The 18,481-nt window shown below is 50.8% G+C and overlaps 1 protein-coding gene across 3 annotated transcripts in view; it reads left to right on the forward strand.

Moving 5' to 3' along the window:
• rassf3 (Ras association domain family member 3) overlaps positions 1–18,481 on the forward strand; it is an 84,270-nt gene that overhangs the window by 43,645 nt on the left and 22,144 nt on the right. Inside the window, exon 1 of one of the 3 annotated variants that reach the window (XM_088923693.1) lies at positions 1,546–2,214. The exons of the other annotated variants lie outside the window; for them this stretch is intronic. Within the exon in view, the coding sequence (XP_088779819.1) occupies positions 2,092–2,214 (123 nt within the window). The 5' untranslated portion in view covers positions 1,546–2,091. Of the gene's footprint in view, positions 1–1,545; positions 2,215–18,481 lie in introns of those variants that run through there. 3 annotated transcript variants of the gene reach the window in all.

Below are 18,481 nucleotides of genomic sequence, written 5' to 3' on the forward strand. Positions count from 1 at the left end.
TGGCCCTGGTGTGAGTGTGTGTGCGTGTCCTGCGATGGACTGGTGTCCCGTCCAGGGTGTATCCTGCCTTGTGCCTGTTGCATGCTGGGATAGGCTCCAGCTCCCCCCCCCGCGTCCCTGAATTGGAAGAAGTTGTTGGGAGTGCCGGAGCCTATCCCAGCAAGCCACAGGTGCAAGGCAGGGTACGCCCTGGACGGGACACCAGTCCATCACAGGGCAGACACACACACACTCACAACAGGGCCAATTTTCCCAGAAATTAATTAACCCACAGGTTTTGGCCTGCAGGAGGACACCGTATCCTCTTTGTATCCTGGAGCTACCCAGTCATCGTGATAGAGGGTGTTCCTCAGACTGGGGGGGGGCAGGGAAGTTGACTCTTTAGCATTTTACCGCGTTGCTGATAGTCAAGGCCTCTCAGTTTTCCTGCCACTGTTGTTTTTTTGTTTTTGTCCTCGAAAGTGTTTGCGCTGGGTTATCGAAAGACAACAACAACAACAACAGCGAGAACAACAAGGAAACAAACATTGAAGCAGAGCAGTACTGCACAGTCCAAGCCCGGCGTCTCGATTTCTGTGATGGTGCCATTTTGCAGATCCCAGAAGCCGGTTTTTAATGAGCCTAGACGGCCCGTACATTGGCCTGAGGAATGGAGGAAGGGGGGGTATTGGGTTAAGGGACTGCCTGAGGAATCGTCCCATCCAGCTAAATTCCGAGCCCCCAAGACCGACGGGTTTGGATGTGGCCGCAGCGCTGGGCTACACCCTCTTGGAAAGGGGAGGATGGTGTCGGTGGCGGTTTTTTTTTCTCCCAAACTTTTCTCTCTCTCTCTCTCTCTCTTTTTATTTTGACATGCCTTTGGTTTTTGTATTTTTAGTCAGTCGGCCCCCGAGCTGCGTGTCGGGGCAAGATGCAGGGGAGAAAGAGGCTCAGCAAGTTGGCTTTAGTCTGCTGCTTGTTTATTGAGGTAAGTGCTGGCACAGAGAGAGAGAGAGATGCATTTACACCTCAGCTGCTACCTTCACCCTCCCACAGAGGTCAGCCTGCGTATTAGAGGTCAGCACGGGTGTCTTGCACCTCAGACCTTGCCTGCAGGGCTCTGGAGTCTTCTAGCTCGCTTAAAAAAAGAGATCTTTTCTCTTTAATTGGCCTAGCCTGGCCTCCCCCCCCTTCCTTTGCCAGACGCGTGTTCAAAACGAGATTTGCATTGCCGTCCCTGAAAAACCGGTTTTGTTGCGTTTTGCTTTGTTTTACACCAGCGAGGTTTTCCTTTCTACGGTGCCGACTTTTTGTTGTTGTTGTTGTTGTTGTTTTTAAATTCCTAACCCACTTGTAGGCTCGGAGGGGGCGGGGGCCTCGTTCTTCAAAAACAAAACAGAAAAGAAAAGATCTCGACGCGTGAAAAGAGAGAGAGGGCGCCTGGTGTCTGTTCTCCTGGGACTCCACCTATCAAATCCGAGTCGAGCCTTCAGACATACCGGCCGGGCGAGTCCGTCCCTATCCGGGAAGCGGTATCAGCTGCCGTGCAACAGGCAGGCGCACAGCGGATTGGCCCGGCGGCCTGGATGACTTCACCCCGGGCTGCGTGGGTGTGTCCTGCCGAGCGAGCGAGCGAGCGAGCTCAGAGGACGGCCTGCCGAGACAGCGGTCGGTAGGGACGGAGTTTTTGGGACCCGCTGGCGAGGGGTCTGTGGGAGTGGGGATTCGCTGGTTCGCTCGTTTGCCGAGTTGACTTTACCCGAGGAGCGAGGAGTGCTTTTTTTTTTGAGGGGTGGTGGCAGGAAAGGTGGAATTTGTTTTTAAAAAAAGGAAAGAAAGTTCTGACAACGCCGGCTCTCCCGCTGCCTCCCCAGCCGGCTGGAGCTCGCCGCGGCGTTGTACAGTAGCCCAACGCGCAACAGGCGGCCCTGAGACCCCTGTACCGGGGTGGAGTGGAGTGGGGTTCGTGTAGGCGTGGAAGACTCTCTTCAGAGACACCCACACCTCGGCTCCTCGCCCGTCCCCCCCATCTTTTTAATTTTTTTTTTTAAATCGGGGATCTTGGATGTCGCGGCGCGCTTGTCGGGGAAGCGGAGCCGAATCCCCCAGCGGATGACGTGGGCGAGCACGATGAGCAGCGGCTACAGTAGCTTAGAGGAGGACTCGGAGGAATTCTTCTTCACCGCCCGGACCTCGTTCTTCCCCCGGCCCCTGCGCAAGCCGGGCGCCGCCCAGGTGAGTGCGTCTTCGCTGGCGGCGGCGGCGGCTGCAGCCGGACCGGAGCGCCGTCCTGGAACATCCCTGTGTCCGAGCGCAGAGCGCACAGCGCCCAGCGCCCAGCGACCCGGCGCTGCCCGTTCCCGAGCTACGGAGCGGGCGCAGTGGCGCACACACACACACACGCACAGGAGACGGTGGTGTTGGGTGCGTGGGGGGGGGTTGCGGGTTCGCGTGTCCCGTGTCGTCGCCAGTATACGCCGGGGAGCAGTCGCCTGCTGCTGCTGCTGCTGCTCCCGGGCACCTAAACTTGTAGTCTCCAGTCACCTAAACTGGGTCTGGGCTGCTGTCGACGTAGCCCCCCCCTCCCCCAGATGTTGTGGGACACTACTCGCGGCGCTGCACGCCCGTCGCCAGTTTTCCCGAGGAAAAAAAAGAAGATGTTTCAACCCCCACTCTCCCCCCCCAAAAAATAACAAATGTGCAAAAGTGTCAGAAGTGAGTTGTCGTAGCTAACGCGTTTTTCGAGCGGACGAAAAAAAGTGGTTTCGCCGGACAGGTTTCGGGTTAATGGTCTCTCAGTCGCCCAGCTGACGATCGCTAGAGCTTGCTTACTGCATCTCACGACCCACCGGTTCCCACTCACCTCTTAACTGGCGTGAGAAAATATATTTTTTTAGAACTTTGTTTATGAAGCATTTTCTCTCTCTCTCTCTCAAAAAAAAAGGCCAGACAATTCACGGTAAACACGAACAGGCCCGCCGTCCCTGCCGGTTCTAGCCGCGATCAGTGCATGACAGCAGGGAGCGATGTGTATTGTTTTTGGCCTCGTATTTATTTAGGTTTCCGTGTGAATTAACATCATCGTGTACGCAAAGCTTCAGGTAAATGCAGCACCGCATGGGAAGTCTTCAGTCCTATTGGAAACCGGAGGGATACGTAAAGGAATTACAATGCTGTTATGGTACAGGGGACAGGGGGATTTTCAGACCTGTATTTTGACGCATTTGAGTAGAATCGGAGCGAAGTCGAGAAAGTCTGCCCAGGTGTGGGTGCTTTTTTTAGTAAATTAAGGGTGTAGGCACTTGTGTTCTTTCGTGGAACCCCCCCCCCCTCCCCTTTAAAAAAAAGGCATTTTACATCGAGGTCTCTGAAAGTTCACATGTCACACGCAGTCTGTGTTGACGCCTCCCGTGTGTTGACGGGTTTATATCGTTTAAAGCCGGGGGGGGTGCGGTGGAGCTGTGCCCGCCACCAGCGCCGGCCCCGTGGACGACACACTCGGGCATCGTGACGCGGGACCAACCCGAGACCAGGCGCTGCGTTATGCCACCCGTCCCACGCTTAGCCCGCCAGTGACCCAGGAGGTGGGCTGCTCTGGGGGCTTGTGTGCGCAGGACGCGTGGATTCCGCTCGGCCCCGTCGCCTCTGGCCGTGCCAGCGGGGTTCGGCTGTTCGGCGTGTGGCAGTGCCTCCTTCGTGTAGGAAAATGACTTTGAACCGCAAAAAAAAAAAACAACAATGCACCCCCATCGACCAAAATGTCGATTTTTCATTTCTCCTGCTGTAGGTTAACCATTCTTCAGTAGTTTTCGCTTTAGGGGTCCCGAAGGTGGACTCCGTGTCTTTGGTGAATGTAAGGAAGGTGGGGTTCACTGATTCCTCGTGACTAGCGCTGCATCTCTGCTGATACCATGACCTCAAAAGTTTTTTTGCAGACGTGACCGTTTTGCAGATCTGGTGCTGGACGTCCCGAGAGCCCAGCAGGCCAGAGAGCAGATATAAATGAGTAAACAAAACTTTATTTTATATAGCACTTTTAAGGGTGGCTTCTGAAAGTGCTTCACAGGATGACAACAGTATATAAAAAGAATACACAAGATAAAACACAATTACAACACACAGAGGAGACCATGGATGGTGGTACTAAGTACAGTAGGGGCAGAGGGGTAAAGAGCAGAACCAGTTCAGTAAAGGCTTTTCTAAAGAAGAAGGTTTTGAGTCTGGATTTGAAGGAGTTTAGAGAAGGTGACTCTCTGATATCCTTGGACAGAGAGTTCCAGAGCTTGGGGGCATAACAGGAGAAGGCCCTGTCGCCCCTAGAGTGTAGATGGGCTTGGGGGACAGTAAGGAGACCAGAATTAGAAGAGTGAAGGTTGTGAGGTGGGGTGTAGGGTGATAATAGTTCAGACAGGTACTGAGGTGCCAAGCCATGCAGAGCCTTATAGGTGAGCATGAGGATTTTAAAGTCCACACGGAATTTGCCAGGAAGCCAGTGCAGGGACTCCAGGACAGGAGTAATGTGACCACTGGCACTGGACCTGGTCAGGATCCTGGCTGCTGGATCTTGGACATCCTGCAGTTTGTTCAAAGCAGATCAAACCCCGCCCCCTTAAAAATTCTCTAGTACGGGGGACAGGTCAGGTCAGCGTGTTTTTAACGAAAGACCAAAGTCCGGATAGGCCATCCCGCAGAGCGAGAGGGTGTCGCGTTAGTTTCAGGGGGTTTCAGGGTGGTCTGTACCTGAACTAATTGCCCGTTTTGGTGGTTTCCATTGAAATCCCCACGCCCCCCTCCCCCCCCCCCCCCCCCCCCCAAGGTGCTGAGAAATTCTTGGTTTTCTTGATTGACTCGAGATACCAGTTTCACCTGCGATGCCTGTCCCGGATTAGGCTAATCACAGCCCTTAAGATCTCTGCAAGCGAGTCCTGCTAGCGTTTCCACATTTTACAGTGGTTTAGTCGGAACGAGAGTGACTTCGGAGTCACACTCTTTGCCGTGCGAGTTAATGTTCTCATCATCTCCTCAAACCATCCAGCTGGACTCCAGTCAGACACATTCAATCTGTGCACTAGCTCTTGAACACCTGTCTGTCTGTCTGTCTGTCTGTCTGTCTGTCTGTCTGTCTGTCTGTCTGTCTGTCTGTCTGTCTGTCTGTCTGTCTGTCTGTCTGTCTGTCTGTCTGTCTGTCATGTTTGCTGACCAATTACTGCAAAGGTCATTTCCAGTGTTGTCTAACCAAAGTACCTGTTAGAGCCTCACAGTACTTTTCAGTCTAGAAACTGCTGCAGACTTAATTGTATTTGTGCTTGGTGTGCCCTTTATGGCACTGTGGTGCGAGTGTAGTATGCATGCTTGAAAATACGATGACAGACTGCTATGTATGGTATGGTGGAAAACAGCTGTGATCTTACACTGTGAATTTCTGATTATTGTGTTACTGTGCAGTATTTAAAGCACTGTTTTTAAATTCTCTGGATGACTTCCATGTATTGAATTTTGTTATGTAGGCAGGGAGTGGGCAGCACAGCTGCCTCACAGAGCTGGGGGCCCCGGGTTCTATTCCGGACCTGGGGTGCTGCCTGTGTGGAGTTTGCATGTTGTCCCCCTCCAGCTCTGCCCTTGACCCAGAATTGGACAGTTTAGAAGATGCTATGTAGGCAGGTATCCAGACAGCTCGCGACAGTGAGGAAGACATTATGCAGTAGCAGGTATTTCAGCTGTAAATCATTCCCTGGACAGACATACCGGTCATTTGTTTGGTGCATTGGAAACTACAGTCCTGCTCACGGTACAAACCTGTCTGTAATGTGTCTTAATTTTCTTTTTTTTACAACTGTATGCGTCATAATGCAGCTTCCACAGTCGGGAAGAGAAATATCCTTTGACTCTTTTCGAAGCTGAAAGTCAGTACAGGGGTTTCTGACCCTGGTTCTGGAGAGCGCCAGTCCAGTCAGTACAGGGGTCTCTGACCCTGGTTCTGTGAACCAATCTAGTTAAATTTTATGGGTCGCCTGTTTTTAAAGATTGGCTGCACCTGTTAGATATTGGTGAACCAAGCAAGTAATTGTTCAATTAAGAGAACTCTGGGTCTTAAGAGCTGTGGTCCTTAGTCCTAAATAACTAAATTTGAGCTTAATTGAACAGAGCAGCCCTGTAACGGACGACAGTGGAATTGGTTCTTATCTTGAGAGTCTGTTGATTTTAATAGTGACCTGCCCAGCCTGGCTCTCTCTGTACTGTACTGACTGCCAAGCCTGTACTAACTTGATCGGGGCTCTCCAGAACCAGGGTTTAGAGACCCCAGAATTAACTGGACGGGGGCTCTCTCCAGGACCAGGGTGGGAGGTCTTTGCTATGAGGTTGCAAGATTGATGGGTCTCGTGACTGCAGCACCCAAAGGACTGCTGTTCTTGCTTAATCTGGTCAGTCATATTCGTTTGGATACTTCCGAACTCAAGTCAGGATCAAAGCTTAAACTCACCGTTGCTCTCGGTTTGCGTACCCAGGATCTGTGTATTGTCCTGTTCAGGTCCGGTAACCAGCCAGACCCTCAATAAGAGGAAACGTGAAGGGGAAACTGATGAGGCACACAATGTTTTTTTGTTTTTCTCAGCACTGTGGGCCGCCAAATCTGCTTCCCCTGTACTCGAGAGCTTTCCAGACGCCGTGTTTTGCAACACAATCGGTCGATGCAGTTAATCCCAGAAGAAGCCAAGTTTGTAGACTCGTGACCGCCCAGCACGGAGAGCTAGGTTACTCTTCCTCCCCACAGCTTTGAGCCTGCTCAGTTTGGACAAGCGCTGACTTTAATGTTTTTTTTTTTTCCCCCTGATCGTTTAAAACGTCTACCTTGCTTCTCTCGTCTCATGCGTGTTAAGCTCCTTATCTGCTAATGGGTTCGTGCTGGGTTTAAGTGTATTAGGTGTTGTGCCCTTTGATCCGCCTGCAAAGTACGTTTCCCATCTGGGCCAGTGAAGTATAAGTCAGTCGGGGGGCTGTTCGGGCTGCAGGAGAGTGAGCGATAGGTGGAGAGATCAAAACTGCCCGCTTTTGGCATTGCAGTCGGTGATGTGTTGTCTTATGTGGAGTTTCTGTGCTCCACCCTGTCGGTTGCACATTTGCCCTATCTGATTTTATTTAGACGTCATTCCGGCCCCCAGAACAGACTCACTGGACCGTTTTGTTGCGGCAAAGAGGGGGTGCAAAGATCCCCTCTTGGAGTGCAAGCCTGAGCCCGGGAGCTTGTGTGTTTGTTTGCTTTTTTGTGTGTGTGTGTGTGGTGGAATTCAGCGAGGGGAAAACGCATTTCCGTCTGTAAATCTGCCGGCTCCCTGGTCGTTCAGCGGCTCTCTGGTTCCGGAGTCAGCTGGATAAACTTACCGTGCTGTCAGTGGCTCCATCATTCGTACGGTCACTAAGCCACCTGGTGCCAGTTTAGGATTTCTCCCTGTTCCCCCGTATCCTGGAGTAAACATTTCCTTGGCAGTGACCCCGAGGAGACCCATGAACTCTTGACTCAGTTGCAAGCCCACTGTGGTAATGAGTCCCATATTGCTGCAGTCCCCATGCTCCGTAGGCGGTTCAGGCTGATCCATCCCATTCTGCGTTGACGTAATCCTTAATTGCTTAGCGTGAGGACCGGTTATGTAATCGAGTACAATTGCCCATAAAATCTCAGATGACCGCTCTCACCCACTTTTTTTTTTTAGAATATATTCTCCTGCCCTCTGAGAGGAGATACAAGATCGCCTGTATAAAGACTAAGGGAGCACTGACTTCCTTCATACCTAAAAGCCTTCAGTGGTTGAGCAATGGAAAGATTGTCTGCAGATGGCGATCTTCCTGTTCTTGTTGTTGTTTTAGACTTTTTACCAGCTAATTGTCTTGTTTTTAACCTCTGTGGCTGAGCGATGATTCTGGAATGCTGTTTTGCGTTGTGGTGTTGCACTGTTGTGTTGTTGCAGTGTTTGTGTGTTATATGTTTATGAGCTCTTGATGTGCAAGACGAATCCCCCTTAGGGAGCGATAAAGTTCAGTGACTTGGGGGGCGGCACTGTGTCGCAGTGGTCCGCATGGCACGGCTGGGCTTTGGGTTCAGTTCCTGGGCTGCTGTCTGTGTGGAGTTTGCACGTTCTCCCCGTGTTTGCATGGGGTGTCCCCCAAAGCCCAAAGACGTGCTGGTGGGTGAGTTGGCTTCTGGGAAAACTGGCCCTGGTGTGTCCCTGTGTATCCTGCGACGGGCCTGGCGCCCTGTCCTAGGTGTACCCTGCCTTGTGCCTGTGGCTTGCTGGGAGAGGCTCCGGCTCTCTTGCGCGATCCTGTGCGGGATAGAGCAGTCAGCGAAAAGGGTGGGCGGGGTGTGGCAGGGGTGACTCCAGCAGACCCACAGGTGCCTGCGGGACACCCTTAAACCCCTATATCCAGGGGTGGAGACTCCTCCAGGTGTCCTCCTCCTCCAGCTTGAGAAACAATGGAGACACGGAACTCTCTGCTTACATTCCTGTTCCCTTGATCTGCATGTAGAGCTTCGGAGTACAGCTGTGTGTGTGTGTGTTCTGTGATGGACTGGCCCTGGTGTGTGTGTGTGTGTGTGTCCTGTGATGGACTGGCCCGGGTGTGTGTGTGTGTGTGTCCTGTGATGGACTGGCCCGGGTGTGTGTGTGTGTGTCCTGTGATGGACTGGCCCGGGTGTGTGTGTGTGTGTCCTGTGATGGACTGGCCCGGGTGTGTGTGTGTGTGTCCTGTGATGGACTGGCCCGGGTGTGTGTGTGTGTCCTGTGATGGACTGGCCCGGGTGTGTGTGTGTGTGTGTCCTGTGATGGACTGGCCCGGGTGTGTGTGTGTGTGTCCTGTGATGGACTGGCCCTGGTGTGTGTGTCTGTGTGTGTCCTGTGATGGACTGGCCCTGGTGTGAGTGTGTGTGTGTGTGTCTGTGTGTGTCCTGTGATGGACTGGCCCTGGTGTGTGTGTGTGTGTGTGTCTGTGTGTGTCCTGTGATGGACTGGCCCTGGTGTGTGTGTGTGTAAAGGTATTCTGTCTTTTCAGTTACAAAATGCCTGTGGTGAGGGGGTGCTTGAATTGCCTTTGGGGGGGTGGGGGGGGGTTATAAGGAGCCAGGCCTTTCGTTGTTTGGCGAGGAGCGGTGCGCGTCGTCGGTTTCTGTTGTTGGCGCATTTCTGAGCGCTGCTGGAGCGGGCAGCTTCGTCAAAATAAAAATAACCCCCCCCCACAGATCTATCTCCCCGAGCCCTGTGGCTTCGAAGTGGATGTGGGTGGGTGTCAAGGCTGGACTTGCCTGTTGCCCCTTCCCGGGAAGCAGAAGGGAGTTTTTAAGCTGTGTCCCTCTCCCCCCCCCCCCCCACTCCTCCACCCCACCCCGTTTCGTTTGGAAAAAGTGTGAAACAGCAGCGCCCACAGGAAATAACCCTTTCTCCTGTTCCAACTCGGCTTTTAACGGCTCAGTCCAGCCCATTGTTACACTCGCGAGCTGCTGTGTTTTCAGCTCTTCGAAACTTGTTTCCAGGTCTGAAAAGCTTGGAGGTTTCCGAGAATTTGAACGAGTAGATATCGCAAGCTGAACTGCGCAGCTCTGAAAACAGTTTAAGAAAGACGCTCATATAAAGCTCTTAAAATAACGGTAACTATTTATCAGCAGGCATGGAGGCATGAGAGTTAGCAGTGTTGTCTCGCAGCTCTCGGGCCTGGTTTCAGTTCTGAATGGGATCCTTCTGCGTGGAGTGTGCATGTTCTCGGTACTTGACATTGCTGCCTTGCAGCGCTGGGGTCGGGGGTTCAGTTCCGGACCTGGGGTGCTATCTGTGTGGAGTTTGCATGTTCTCCCCCCCCCCCCCATAGTCTGCGTGTTGTTTTCTCTGGGGGGTTCCTGTTTACTCTAAGCTCGTAAGGACGCGCTTGCTAAACTAATGTGTGTCTGTGTGTCTGTGTGTCTGTCATCCTGTCCAGGATTCTGTGCAGCTTTATTCCCTGGTAAGATCTCAGTTGCTGCAGCTCCAAACCAGGAATATGCAGCTTTCTGATAAGGGGTGGCTAGTAACCCCAGACTTCTGTGTCCGTTCTTCCTTGTGCTCTGGAGGGACGGAGGATATCTCCGGGGTTCTGAGGCTCTGTCGACTGCAGCTGACGGGAGCATACTGTTGGCAGAAAACCTGAAAGATTGTTCACTTCATACTGGCACGGGTTACCCCAGCCTGTTCTCAGAGGCGGTCTCTGCCTCTCTGGTGTTCTGCGTGAGGTATTCTTAGTCTTGGGGAGCGACCTCAGAATTGCGGGTCAGTTTAACCAGGTTCTTGCATATTTGCAGGGGAGCTCTATTAAGACACGAGCTTTAAATGCACAATCGGCACCTGCTTCATGTTCCTGTCCTCTTGTCATAATGGCAGGGGGCACATTTTTTATCGTAGAAAAGCATTTCCTTAATATCTTGAAACTACAACCCGGCACGGTGAATATCTGTCCCTTCCCATCTGTGTAGTTTTTTTATTTGAGGGGTATTTCTTACAGACCTGGGGGTCAGATTTACAGTTCCAGCAGCTTTGATATCCTGTTCAGGGACACTTAGACTTCTTTTTTTCTTAGATTTTCTAGGCTGAACTTTTATTTAACTGGTTCTGTCTGTCCCTTATCTTTCCTGCTGTCTTCCAAACCCTCATCTACCCTCTCCTCTCACTGGGCAGTTTTTGTGTTCTGTAAAGTGCTTTGAGAAACCACTTTTAAAGGTGCTATATAGAAATAGTTTATTATTATTTATTTCTTAGAGTACTTACAATTGTGATAGAACAGGTTATTATAAGTTAGCTGCTGATTAATAAAACTGTTCTGAAATGCAGGGGATTCCTAAGGTATAGCAAGTGATGTCATTGTGTTAAGAAGAAACAAAGAAAATGCCTGAAAAGTGAGTAATGAACCGACTGTAGTGTAAAAAAACAAAACAAAAAAGGTGCTGTTCTTCGGATGAGATGTAAAACCAAGCTCCTGACTCTGTGGTCATTAAAAATCCCCCTGGCTTTCTCTAAAAGAGGTAGTGTTAGCCCTGGTGTCCTGGCCAAATTTCCCCCCTGGCCTTTACCCCTCATGGCCTCCTAATAACCCCCCTCTCTGAACTGGCTTCATCCCTCTGCTCTTCTCCCCACTGAGAGCTGGTGTGTGTGAGAGGACTGGAGCATCATCCAGGTGGGGCTGCACACTGGTGGCGGTAGTGGGATTCCCCCTGACCTGGGAAGAGCTCTGAGTGGAGGGTCCAGAGAAGAGCTTATATAAATATAATAGATCACCATGAACCGATTTGGATGCTGTTTTGATATTCTGAGCTGCCCTCGCAGTCACCCTCACATGACAGGCTGTTGCAGGATCACAGCTGTGGCTGACCCCAGCTGTCTGTATCGTTTATGAGGAGAGTGGCAGCTGTCCTGTATGCAGCTGAAGACGAGTCTCGGGTCCCCGTGCGTGTCACTTCCTGTCTCCGGAGGGGATAGGTGGCGGCCCAGAAAGAGGAACTGTTCCATGTCTCATGTCCCCAACCCCCCACCGCTGCGTCTATCCCCTGCCGTGAACAGAATTTCTGTCGCATTCCTTGCTTTGAAGAAGTATCCCTGCACACAGGCAGGTTAAAGTAACCAAAGCCCATTTCCGGGGGTGTCCGTTCCCATCAGCCTCTGTTTTTTCTGTTTGGCTATAAGGAGAGGAGGGGAAACATGACACTGCACAGCACGCGGTTTCTCACACTTTCGACACCCCAGTAGAGATCAAAGGGTGGCGAAGTCCTTCAAAGCAGTAAAAAGGTTGCTTTTGAGCTGGAAGACTGGTGGGGGAGTCCTGTCATTTTTTTCCCCCCATCTAAAGCTGTGAAGAGGCTCAGAGGTGTTTCTGTGCCATTGAAATCGTAAGCTGTGCAGCTGCAGGGTTTTAAATCTTCCGTCTTGGGGGGGAAAAAATATTTTCGTCTTTCAGCGCCTTCAGATAACCTATCTTGCTGTAGTTTGTAGCTCACGGGCAGAACAATCCCTGGCACTCTGGAGGTGAAGAAAGACCTCATTTTGAAGTTGCGGATTTTTCAGCGTTATTGAAAGCTGAGCTTCCTGTGGCACTCGGTTCTCACAGTTGAATTTCTAAACCGAGTGTGCATTGCTCCTGGGAACTAGCCTGTTTATTTAGTGTCCGCATTGCATAGGATAGCCCAACCTGATCACAAACCGAGATGGCTTAAGAGTGAATTTGACTGGGTATTGTGCAATTTAGCCATTACAGAGACACGGTCTGTGTATCATGTCTAGACTTGGAGGAAATCAAGGCCGGTATATATATTTTTTTCAAACTAAAAAATGCATTTACAAAGATCTGTGGGTAACGAGTTGCAGTAAAAGTGCGTTTCGGACCTCGATAAACCTCTCTCTTTGTGAGATCGCTCGCTTTGGCATTTGAAAACCATTACACATTTCCATTAATAATTGTTGTGGACACTCTCTGGTGTCAATCAAGGATTGCGGCCAGTCTCTTAAGACCGCAGAAATGTTAGGAAAAAAAATCAAGGCACTGTCTGCGTTCTTTCCTTACCGAACAATTCTGATTCCACAGCCCTGCTTTATTGTAAACAAAACTGCAGGAATGACTGTAACGCTAACATCTGTAGTCCAGGTAGGTAGACTATCCGCTTAAAAAGGAGCAATTCCTAAATCTTTAGTAGCCTCTGTACCCTGTGTTTTCTCATTACTCAGCGCTCCAATAGATAAGTGGAGCAAGTGCTTTTACAATGAACCATTTCCAGTGTAATTAAAAGTGCTTGCGATGACTAACTGTATACAAACAGGGCCTTGGCGCTCCCTGCTTAGGAAAAGTGAAAGCTGAGTCTGTCTTCGCTGGTCTGGTGTTTTATTAGGAACTTGGCAGTGTGTTTCCCGAAGATCCACTGCCCAGTCCTGTAAAATGCCCTTTGCCCTGGACTCTCTCTCTCTTCATTCCTGCTGGGTACAAACATCCCCGTGTCTGTGTACAGAAGGATGGTGGTGCCGGGGTCTTTCCTGTCCGCGCTGGACTGGAGAGCTGCTGTTTTTCGGCGAGAGGGGCTTCCCAGCTTCCCCTCGGAGCAGAGCTGGAGGGAGGCCGAGGGAACGGATGTGAAATCAGCTGTTTAGTTCAGTACGGGGGTCCAAGGCTGGACTAGGTTTTTTTTTTCCCCTCTGATTTTCACGAGACGGCGTTGGGGCTGTTGGGCCGACGAGCGGTGTTGATCAGAAGTTGATGAAGAGACCTGGGAGAATCCCGGTCGTGCCTCTGGATGCGCGGACTCGTGTAGCACAGAGTAAAGTCTCGTATTCTCAGCCTCGCATGCTTGCCAATGGGAAAAAAAACTCTTGTTGTTCGAGAGCGCAACACCTTTTCGAGCGCGGCACTGTTAAATCACTTTTACATGTACTGCTGTTACTCTCGCCAGTGCCTTATGTGACTCGAGCTCAGTTTGGACAATGAAGTGTCACAGTTTATAGTTAACTGGAGCCAGTTAGGGGCGGCAGGGTGGGGCAGTGGTTGGCAGTGCTGGGATCCCGGGTTCGATTCCCGAGGTGCTGTCTGCTTGGAGTTTGCATGTTCTGTCCAAGTTTTGTGTGGGTTTCCTCCACGTGCGCTAGTTTGCTCCCACAATCCAAAGACCTGCTGGTGGGTTAATTGGCTTCTGGGAAAATTGGCCATGGTGTGTCTGTGTGTCTGTGTGTCTGTGTGTCTGTGTGTCTGTGTGTGTGTGTGTGTGTCCTGCGATGGACTGGTGTCCCGTCCAGGGTGTACCCTGCCTTGCACCCGTTGCTTGCTGGGATAGACTCCAGCTCCCCCATGACAATGACTTGGATGAATCGGTTAGAAAGCAGATGCTGTAGCTAGTTTTAGCTACAGTGCACAGAGTGAAGGAATACTGTGCAATACAAAGTACAGACTGAGTAGTTCTGTTTCCTGCCCTGGAATCCGTACCCCGACACAAATTAAATCTGACACATTTTAAACAGTTTAAAGCCTTTTTCCAGCTCAAGTCCAAGGGAGAACTGCCAGTTTGATTTTTTCTTAAATTTTTATGGAGCCAGCACATCCCTCAGTTTGGATACTCTATCTTTTAAAGCAATTGGACAGCTGAGGAGAGAATTCTTGAGTGTCTAATGTTTTGGACAGCATGGAGAAACCGTTCCTCCCAAGGAGGGCACTCCATGGTTGCTATCTTTGCGTTTTGCAGCTTGGCTGGTTTCCTGGCCAGATCCGAGACGTGGCTGCTGAAGATCTCGGGCGAGAAGCTAGGGAACAGCCGATGTTGTGTGGTATAACCAAGGCTGCTGCTGGAAGAGGTGTTAGTGGGGACAGCAGGGGGCGCTCACCCTGCGGTCTGTGTGGGTCCTCAAGCCCCAGTATAGTGACGGGGACACTACACTGTAAACAGGCGCCGTCCTTCGGATGAGATGTAAAACCGAGGTCCTGACTCTCTGTGGTCATTAAAAATCCCAGGGCGTTTCTCAAAAAGAGTAGGGGTGTTACCCCAGTTTCCTGGCTAAATTTCCCATTGGCCCTTACCAATCATGGCCTCCTAATAATCCCAATCTGTGAACTGGCTTCATCACTCTTCTCTCCTCCCCACTGATAGCTGATGTGTGGGGAGCGTTCTGGCGCACTATGGCTGCCGTCGCATCATCCAGGTGGGGCTGCACACTGGTGGGGGTGGAGGGGATCCCCATTACCTGTAAAGCGCTTTGAGTTGACTGTCCAGTAAAGCGCTATATAAGTGTAAGCAATTATTATTATACCTGGAGACCCCAGCAGATACAGAAATAAAAACAGTGATTTTCCCTTTGGAATCTTACGACTTCAGTCCTGGTGAAGGCGTATTTATTGCTGCGTCGTAGCGGAGAAGCTTAGCTCAGATGAGGTTCGTCTGTAGCTGTGCACAGCTGCTGAAACCCTCTTGTTGCAGCAGAACCTTCCCAGCAGCTCTGGGAGCTGAACCTGCCCAACAGGTATGGCCTGCTGTCATACCCGTTGACCACAGTTTGCTCCTCGGTGCGGCTGTGTGCCGTGCGGATCTTGATCGGTGGGGGCGCGAGAGTCTTTCCAGGAAACGCCGGCCTCTTTCTTGGAATTGTTGCCCAACAGCCGAGACTGCTGGGGTCAAACTACAGGGATTGTAGTGTTGCAGTGCTTATCGGAACAGGCGACGGCTTTGTACACACCCCTGTGTGATTTATAATTAATAATAACTGCTTACACTTATATAGCGCTTTTCTGGACACTCCACTCAAAGCGCTTTACAGGTAATGGGGATCCCCTCCACCACCACCAGTGTGCAGCCCCACCTGGATGATGCGACGGCAGCCATAGTGCGCCAGAACGCTCACCACACACCAGCTCTCAGTGGGGAGGAGAGCAGAGGGATGAAGCCAATTTATAGATGGGGATTATTAGGAGGCCATGATTGGTAAGGGCCAATGGGAGATTTGGCCAGGACGCCGGGGTAACACCCCTACTCTTTTTGAGAAACGCCCTGGGATTTTTAATGAACACAGAGAGTCAGGACCTCGGTTTTGCGTCTCATCCGAAGGACGGCGCCTGTTTACAGTCTAGTGTCCCCGTCACTACGCTGGGGCATTAGGACCCACATGGACCGCAGGGTGATTTGCATTAGAGACGTTCAGTTCGGCAGACAGCGAGCAAAATAACGCGTCTCTGTTTTCATTTTCACTTTGACATGAATCATAGCCCAGGAGTTCAAAGTCGAAAGACATGCTGGGAGGTTCGTTGGCGTCTGAGACAGCTGGCCCTGCTGTGCGTGTGTGCCTGTTGTATGTTTGTGCCAACATTTTCCTGGCGTCCTGTCCAGGGTGTACCCTGCCTTGTGCCTGTTGCTTGCTGGGATAGACTCCAGCTCCCCTGCGCCCCTGAATTCGATAAAGTGGTTTGAAAATGGACAGATGGATAAACCTGGTAAATGTGGGGCTCAGTTTTCATGCCCTTTTGTGCAAACTCAAACCTGTAAGTGCAGAGTAGCTTCTGCAGGTGTGACATTTTCTCACGTGTTGTTTAAACATTATGCACTCAAGAACGTCTTTATTATCCAGAGGCACAGGAAGAACGTCTCAGTGAGTCCTCAGATTAATGCGTCACTCTGGTCTCCTCCAGGCCACCATGAACAGCTGCCAAGATTATAATTCAGCACGGAGAAACATGAAGTTTTTGAATGGATTTGATCCAGACCGTGCAAGAAAAGTCTGAACTTTACTTTTTCTCCTCTGTCAGCCAAGTACGTAGTATTTTTGATCACAGTGCTGGTTTTTTTTTTGTTTTTGGCGATCTGCTTTGACACTTTTTCACAGTTCAGTGCCTGGCTTGACCTTGTGGCTCAAACAGAGCAGGCTGTTGTTCTAGCTGCTACGTTTAAACAAACAGCACAGGCTTCTGTCTGCCAGTCTATTCATGGTGCAGCCAGTGTGTACTAACAGACACTTGGGTACATAATGAGAGAGGGAGAGACTCTGGAGTACATTAACACTGCACTGAGAGAGAGAGGGGTTAATACAGACACACTGACTGGACACTCCAGTACATTAACACTGCACTGAGAGACAGAGGGGTTAATACAGACACAATTGACTGGACATTCCAGTACATTAACACTGCACTGAGAGAGAGAGGGGTTAATACAGACACACTGACTGGACACTCCAGTACATTAACACTGCACTGAGAGAGAGAGGGGTTAATACAGACACACTGACTGGACACTCCAGTACATTAACACTGCACTGAGAGAGAGAGGGGTTAATACAGACACACTGACTGGACACTCCAGTACATTAACACTGCACTGAGAGAGAGAGGGGTTAATACACACACACTGACTGGACACTCCAGTACATTAACACTGCACTGAGAGAGAGAGAGGGGTTAATACAGACACACTGACTGGACACTCCAGTACATTAACACTGCACTGAGAGAGAGAGAGGGGTTCATACAGACACACTGACTGGACACTCCAGTACATTAACACTGCACTGAGAGAGAGAGGGGTTCATACAGACACACTGACTGGACACTCCAGTACATTAACACTGCACTGAGAGAGAGAGAGGGGTTAATACAGACACACTGACTGGACACTCCAGTACATTAACACTGCACTGAGAGAGAGAGGGGTTCATACAGACACACTGACTGGACACTCCAGTACATTAACACTGCACTGAGAGAGAGAGGGGTTCATACAGACACACTGACTGGACACTCCAGTACATTAACACTGCACTGAGAGAGAGAGAGGGGTTCATACAGACACACTGACTGGACACTCCAGTACATTAACACTGCACTGAGAGAGAGAGGGGGGTTAATACAGACACACTGACTGGACACTCCAGTACACACACAGTGATTTTTAGTTACGTCCACTGGAACAAGTGCTGAATCGGGTGTGCGTGGATCGACTGGTCTGGCTCCTTTCAGTCTGAATTGCACAAGGAGAGCCAGAGGCATTCAGCAGGTGATCTCCCGCCCCAGCCCCGATAGTGCTGCTCAGTGCTGCTGTGTCAACAGACCGAGAGCTGACATCAGCCTGGTGCTGGGGGCTGGCGGAAGATCTTATCTGTCAAGTTCCTTTCTGTGTCAACACTGGCTGCCCACCGCCATCACTGCAACACGCCCACTACAGTAGCTCCTGCACAGCGGTTTCTCAACAGAGGGGTGAAGCCAGTTCAGAGAGGGGGGTTATTAGGAGGCCATGAGGGGTAAAGGCCAGGGGGGGAATTTGGCCAGGACACTGGGGTAACACCCCGACTCTTGTCGAGAAACACCCTGGGATTGTTAATGACCACAGAGAGTCAGGGCCTCGGTTTTATGTCTCATGTGAAGAGCGGCACCTTTTTACAATATAGTGTCCCCGTCACTATACTGGGGCGTCTGGACCCACAGACTGCAGGGTGAGCGCCCCCTGCTGGTCTCACTAACACCTCTTTCAGCAAGAACCTTAGCTTTCCCAGGAGACTCCCATCCAGGTACTGACCAGGCTCACAGCAACCTGTGAGCTGTATGATGATGTGCCTGTGTGTTACAGCACAGTGAGCAATTATTCCAAATAATGAAGAATGGCAAAAAATGAGAAAAATAAGCTGCGATTTTACTGTAATGATTGGGTTTTGGGTGAGGATTAGGGTGGGACAGTGAGGACGGACTGCTTGATTAAATGGCCACATTTCTGTTTAATTTCACTGAGCAAGACTGACTGAGTGGCGAATGTGCTCCATTACAGCGCCCTGCTGCAATTTGTCATGTCTGCGAATCATCAGTGAAGCTTGAGCTCAAAATTATGAAAACACAAAGGGGGGTGGGAGGGTGGAACAAGCTGTCCAGCTGTGTTAAGAGTTTGATAGCCTGGCATCTGTCAAGACACAACTGGGTGAGATCCTCCAGTCTGGACAGGAGACACTTCTTTACACAGAGGGTGGTGGGAGGGTGGAACAAGCTG

This window comes from Atractosteus spatula, chromosome 8 (assembly GCF_055471065.1).
Source record: "Atractosteus spatula isolate fAtrSpa1 chromosome 8, fAtrSpa1.hap1, whole genome shotgun sequence".
NCBI lineage: Eukaryota > Metazoa > Chordata > Actinopteri > Semionotiformes > Lepisosteidae > Atractosteus > Atractosteus spatula.